The sequence below is a fragment of the Nansenia antarctica genome, assembly GCF_963989245.1.
Source record: "Nansenia antarctica genome assembly, chromosome: 6".
Taxonomy (NCBI): domain Eukaryota; kingdom Metazoa; phylum Chordata; class Actinopteri; order Argentiniformes; family Microstomatidae; genus Nansenia; species Nansenia antarctica.
In genome coordinates this window covers 5,403,091-5,409,679 of record NC_137676.1, presented here as the reverse complement: position 1 = coordinate 5,409,679, position 6,589 = coordinate 5,403,091, and the positions used below count along the sequence as shown (strand labels likewise).

General features: G+C 48.6%; 1 protein-coding gene across 1 annotated transcript in view; it reads right to left on the bottom strand.

Moving 5' to 3' along the window:
- Positions 1 to 2,420, bottom strand: part of camta1a (calmodulin binding transcription activator 1a) — a gene marked incomplete at both ends in the record, with an annotated part of 132,863 nt that extends 130,443 nt beyond the window's left edge. Inside the window, 1 exon segment of the mRNA XM_080533531.1 lies at positions 2,186 to 2,420. Within this exon segment, the coding sequence (XP_080389657.1) occupies positions 2,186 to 2,420 (235 nt within the window).
- Between the last annotated feature and the right edge of the window lie 4,169 nt (positions 2,421 to 6,589).

Sequence of the window (6,589 nt, the reverse complement as noted above, 5' to 3'; positions counted from 1 at the left end):
CCATCCATGGAAATCCCATCACAAGGAGAGCAGAGGTGAGGGCTTGTGCGCGCACACACACACACACACACACACACACACACACAGCCAGTGAAGGACACAATGTTGTTAGAGCCACAGAAGAGCCCTTTATCCTTATCATAACTACTCCCACAATTACTCAGATCACTGGTTTACCTGTCTGCCTGTCTACCTGCCTACCTGCCTACCTGTCTGTCTGTCTGCCTGCCTGCCTGCCTGTCTCCCTGCCTGCCTACCTGTCTGTCTGTCTGTATGTCTGCCTGCCTGCCTGCCTGTCTGTCTGTCTGTCTGCCTGCCTGCCTGCCTGTCTGTCTATCTGTCTGTCTGTCTGTCTACCTGCCTCTCTGCCTGCCTGTCTCCCTGCCTGCCTGCCTGTCTCCCCGCCTGCCTGCCTGTCTGCCTGTCTGTCTGCCTGCCTGCCTGCCCACCTGCCTGTCTGTCTATCGGCCTGCTTGCCTGCCTGCCTGTCTGCCTGCCCTGCCTGCCTGCCTGCCTGTCTGCCTGCCTGCCTGCCTGCCTGCCCTGCCTGCCTGCCTGCCTGCCTCTCTGTCTGTCTGTCTGTCTGTCTGCCTGCCTGAGCCGCTCTGTGCAGCTCTGGAGTGTCCTGGTGATACAGAAAGCGGGAGGCAGAGTACATTAACTAGGCCGTCTGACATGGGAATAGGATACTGTAATAACACGCAACAGCATGAGGGAGAGCAACACTGGCAAAAAGACTCACCAGTCACAGCTGTCACCCAAGAGGGGGGGGGGGGTAGGCTAGCTAGGCTAACGCTAGCGCCTAAGACTGCAAACTAAATCAACTCCTGCCCCTCGGAATCTAGGCCAGGGGAGGCCGGTGGAGGCGGAAATAATCCGCGGAGCTCATTGTAACGCATCAAACTTTCCTCATTCGCATGCCATGCCTTACAATGAGCCCGTCCTCCGGTTTTTCTACCTCCGCCAGCCTCTCCTGATCGAGGACCCGCGGTCCAGAGTGGGTTCGCTTAAAAAACACTGAAACGGAAATATATGTATTTATATTCTCGATGTTTAACAAATCGGTGTCAGAGTAGCCTAAACAACAGCGAAACAGTCGAGGCCTTCGCAGCGAAACCAGGAAGAAGAAGAGGTGGTTGATTTCAGACTTTCGTCTTCTCTTTTTTCTTTTAATGACACTAAATATGAACACACACTTAATTACCAAGATCAACACATCACTGCTCTACACAGAGGAGGTCGCGGAGGAGACGCCGTGTTCATTAAGCATGAAGAGAGTCACTTCCAAAAGAGACGCAAACTGCTCTACGCATTGCCAATCTTTTCATTAACGGGAACGTTTTTTCCCGTGAACGTTTCGCTTCCCGAAGAGCGACACACACACAAACTGCCTCTTCACGTCTGCAATCTTTTCATTAACAAGAATGCTGCGAATTCAAAGAAGGGGGTTTCTCTCTCTTTGATTATGTTAAAACAGCAACATTACGCAATGTATCATCAGCCTGTGGGGCAACTGATACAAATCTAGAAGGGCCCTATTGTGCTATTGTATACAGTAGCCTCATCTCTCTCTCTCTCTCTCTGTCTCTCTCTCTGTCTCTCTCTCTCTCTGTGTCTCTCTCTCTCTCTGTCTCTCTCTCTCTCTATCTTTCTCTCTCTGCAGTCATCATTCTTCAGATGAATGATTATTATGAGGGAGAGAGAGTTTACAGAATCATAAGCGACTGCGGGCGCCTCCGAAGCGGGGGGGGGGGGGGGGGGGGGCAGAGACGTCTGCCAGGGCGTGCTCAGGTCCTGATCCCCCTCTGGCCTCCTCGTCCGCCCCCGAAATCAATCAGTCTTAGTTAACGACAACACTTCAGCTATTGACAGGCGCGATATCCCGTAAAGCAAGACACTTCAATCAAGAGAGGAGGCAGCAAGCAACAACAGGAGAGGAGTACATGAGAGGAGGCACACCAGAGGAGGAGGTGGTAGAGGTGGTGGTGGTGGAGGTGGAGGAGGTGGAGGAGGAGGAAGAGGAGGTTTGGTGGGGGGGAACAGAGGGGGAGGGGGGGGGGGGGGGGGAATCAAGATGAAATCAAGGAGTCAGTAAATAAATGAATCGATGGATGAATAATAGATGTGTGCAGGCTAGTAGAGACTCTTGGTAGGGGAGGATGCAGTATTAATAACCAACTCTTACTGTTCATGTCTGTGTCATCACTGATACTCTTAGGAGGACCATGGCCAGCATAACACACTGCTGATCTGAACATTCGATCCGGATTACGAATTTTCTTCAGTCCTTCAGGAGAGCAACAAAAAAAAAAGAGAGTAGAGAAAATCGAAGAACAGTTCGGTTGATTCTTTCCCCCGGCTTTACTGTACAAAAGTACCCCCCCGCAATCTTTCTTTCCCCCCCCCCCCCATGCAAACATATAGACAGCAGACTAGTAGCAACACACACACACATAGTACACACACACACACACACACACACACACACACACAGGACGTTTAAGGTGTACAGCAAACACAACACAGGAAAAACACAGTAATGGAAAGCATTCAAGACACAGAAGCGGAAAAACAACAAGAATTTCAATGAAATAAATAATTAATAAGTAGTAGTAGACGGGCTAAACATCAACATTAAACAACAAAAAACTTGAGGAAAAGAAGACTGACAGGATTCTGCGGTATCTAAACCCCGACCTTACGGCCTTGGCAGCTGTATTCGTGAAACTGTTACGCCGTTTCAGAACAGAATCTTTCCTTCCGAACAGAAGCTGTCTATAGGGATCGGCCTGGTATTGGAGAAGCTCTCTAAGAATCGGCCTGGTATTACAGAATCTCTGTCATAAGGATTGGCTTGGTTACAGAATCTCTGTCATAAGGATCGGCCTGGTTACAGAATCTCTGTCATAAGGATCAGCCTGGTTACAGAATCTCTGTCATAAGGATCGGCCTGGTTACAGAATCTCTGTCATAAGGATCGGCCTGGTTACAGAATCTCTGTCATAAGGATCGGCTTGGTTACAGAATCTCTGTCATAAGGATCGGCCTGGTATTACAGAATCTCTGTCATAAGGATCGGCTTGGTTACAGAATCTCTGTCATAAGAATCGGCCTGGTATTACAGAATCTCTGTCATAAGGCTCGGTCTGGTATTTCAGCGGCAGCTTACTCATCACTATGCACAGCCGAGCTGCGCGGCCAACAGGGTTCACCCAACAGCCTGTAGGCGCCACGACATCCGCAGATAGGCGACGCCTCTGACTAATACCCCATGTGGTTGAAGGGTGAACCTAAGCTCCGCGAAAGCAAGGCCATGCATCCCAAAACATGAGGTAAAACATTAGGTAAAATACACACACCGAGTCTGGTCTGGTCTGGGGTGACTTTTAATCTGGTGTTATCTGAGGGGCGAGGAGGGGGATTATTTTTTAGGAAAGGTAAGGTATCAGGTAAGGTGCTGCATAGCCTAGCCTACGTAGGGAAACCACTTAAAGCGTGGCTCCACAACTTTCATGGAGCAAAAAACACATTTGGAAAGAAAAGTTAGCATTATCGTCAGTTGACAGTTGAACTTCTGTGGGTGGTTGCCACGACTACAGAGAGGTAATAAGTCTACTGTGTGTTTGAGCCGTGTTTTAGGCTGTCACTGACACTGTCACCCTTTATTTTACATCTCACTGAACTTTAACGCTGTTAAAACAGCCCTGACAGCCCTGTGCCACCACACATATAGCATGCGGCGATACAGAACTTTCAAAAAGGGACCTTAAAAAAATAATAACGAGAAATCGCGAAAAAAGGCATAGGCCTACCATGGCTAGAGGGAATACTGTGTGGAATAATACTATCACCTGAGGTAAGTAAAGCAGAAGTTGAAACAAAGAGGAGGTGTTTATCAGAAAATCTGCCAAATCCAGCCCAGGCTAATTGATTTGTTCATGTGCCAGACAATAATATGTTTGTTCATTGGCTTAGAGTCCGTGCTTGTTTATCTAGCCATTATTCTTCCTCTGTTGATGATGACGACGCTCCTCTCTGTGAAACCCGGCTGGGTTGTAAAGGATACTAGACTATTCTCTTTCTTCAAATTCTTGGGTAATGGTCCCTAATGATGAGTGAAAGGGGCCAGGCGTCAGGCTCATTGGAGCTTGGGCTCTTGTTTGACGTGGGGAGGCTGGCGGGGGTAGAAAATCATGGATTACCAATGAGCCCCGTCCTCCGATTTTTTTTCTACCTCCACCAGCCTCCGTCGAGTCCGCCAGGGTCAACAACACATCAGTAGGCTGGACGGATCAATGCCACCAATCAGAGCAGGCCGTGTGAGGTAGCTGGTAAACGCTAGTTAGAGACAGGGCCTAAAGGAATGTTTCGTCTCAATAGCCAGAGAATGAACCAGGACCACATCCATCCACGCCTCACTAATTCAATTACCGGGGGCGGGGGGGGGGGGAAGAAGAAATCTCCAGCGCGATTCCACACAGAAAAAGAGAGAATTGAACCACGGGAATGTGTCGAATGTGTTTTTTTTTTATCCTGAGGAGAACGTGTGTTAACAACATAAGCGGCAGCAAGCAAGCAAAGCAAGCACTGATGTACGTTAATGACGACCTGATGTTGTGCTATTTTGCGCCTTGTAGTACTTTCAATGTGAATATTAGGTGAAATCATAGGTTAAATTACTAAACAACTAGGCCTAAACCTTTGAGCTGCATTTCTTGTATGAAAGGTGCTATATAAATAAAGCTTTACTTTACTTACTTTCCACAGAGCGTCTGCCTCAGAATTACAGAGGGGCGATTGCTGTAAATCTGTCTGTACTAAGGAGGTTATTAGGCTACGTGTGTATGAAAGGAAATTTTTGGGACTTTGGGACCTCCATCCCCGGTTTAAACACCGGAGTACTACCCAACACCTACCCAGCTCAGTGGACCTTGAGGTTAGAGTGTCCGTCCTGAGATCGGGAGGTCGTGAGTTCGATCTCTGGCCGGGTTGTACCAAAGACTATAAAAATGGTACCTGATGGTAGCCTCCCTGCTTGGCACTCAGCGTTAAGGGTTGGATTGGGGGGTAAGACCCTGCGACATACCGGCGTCATATCCAGGGGGGTGTACTTGCACATCAAGCTGCCTCACGCTACGGAAACAGGAGATAGTTAGGCTCGAGAACCACCGGTTCTCAAGGCGACTTATTTTTACTGACTACCCTACACAGGAGACATCGCCATCACTCCCATGTCCTGGAGGGCCCAGGATATCACCAGGTCACCTATGGAGGTTATAAGTGGCTTGACGGGTCTCCATTCCAAAACTGCACTTAACACACAAGACATAACGCGACACGTTCTAATGCCTTGGTCCGCATATCGGGATCTGACGTAATGATCTGACTTTTCTTTCGAAAAAATGGGAATACATTTCCGCGTTGTTGAAAATCAATGACGCGCTCGCTAGTCGACTAACACAGCTTGTTTTGTGAGCCTTCTAACAATGTTAAGTAGTGTTAGAGTTAACTAGGTAGGTAGCAGTGGGGATTACTCACCGAATCTATTGCTTTGTTGCAGTATTTCGGCTTGACTAGCGAGTTTGTGTTGTGATTCTCAACAACGTTGAAACGTAGTTCCGTGTTTCAAAAGAAAAAGTCTGAACATTTTTATTCGTCGCCGATATGAGGACAAAAACACTAGAACGTGTCACATATCAAATGTGTCACTTCCTTATTCCTCCGGTACTTATGGGAAAGCCCTATCCTCCAGGGTCTAGGTGGGCGAGAAGCAGGCTAGGGGTAGTGATGCCTGGCCTAGTGGACAGATAGTGAGTTGGAGTTGATCAGAAGGTCATGAGGTTCCAATCCCACCTGGGAACACCCCCACCACTACCACCACTAGTGCGCCCTTGAGTAAGGCACTTAAGCCCTAAGTTACTCCAGGGAGAGACTGTCATCTTCCTGTAATCTCTCGCTTTGGAATAAAATGTAAAAAGGTACAGAGAGTAGGCCTTGGTCTAACTCAGGATGTAAACAGAATAAGACCACCACCCCCCTGCCCACCCCCCCCGGGAGGCCAGGTCCCCTGGGGACGGGGTAGCGCAGGATGTGACCTCTAGGACAGTCCTTACGGGACATCATGAGACCTGCCAAACAACCAGGAGCGATGGGTGTACACAGTACACACACACACCGACCGTCCAAGGTGCCCCAAGGACAAAGAGGTTACGGGAGAGAGAGGCTGTCTGTTACGAGCTGCTCACAGGGCTGCTACCCACCTACACAGTCTGATTTAGAGGACGACCGACCGTGTGAGGCACTACAGAAAACAACCGAAATAGATTCATTTTTCCTTTAAAAAAAACATCTAGACCCTATTCCGACGGCCTTCTTCCATACTGACTGTGGGGCTACGTTGGATAACCAATACCAATGAATATTGGATGGAGGAATCTTTTAGAAATTTAGAAAACCTCATCTCTGTGCTCTGGCTGTTCTAGTATGTGAAATCTCTGAGGCCCCAGTTTTGCTAGAGAGGACATTGTGTTTATGTGAAGGTATGAAGCCCTCTCTCTCTCTCTCTCCCTCCTCCTCCACCTCCCCCTCC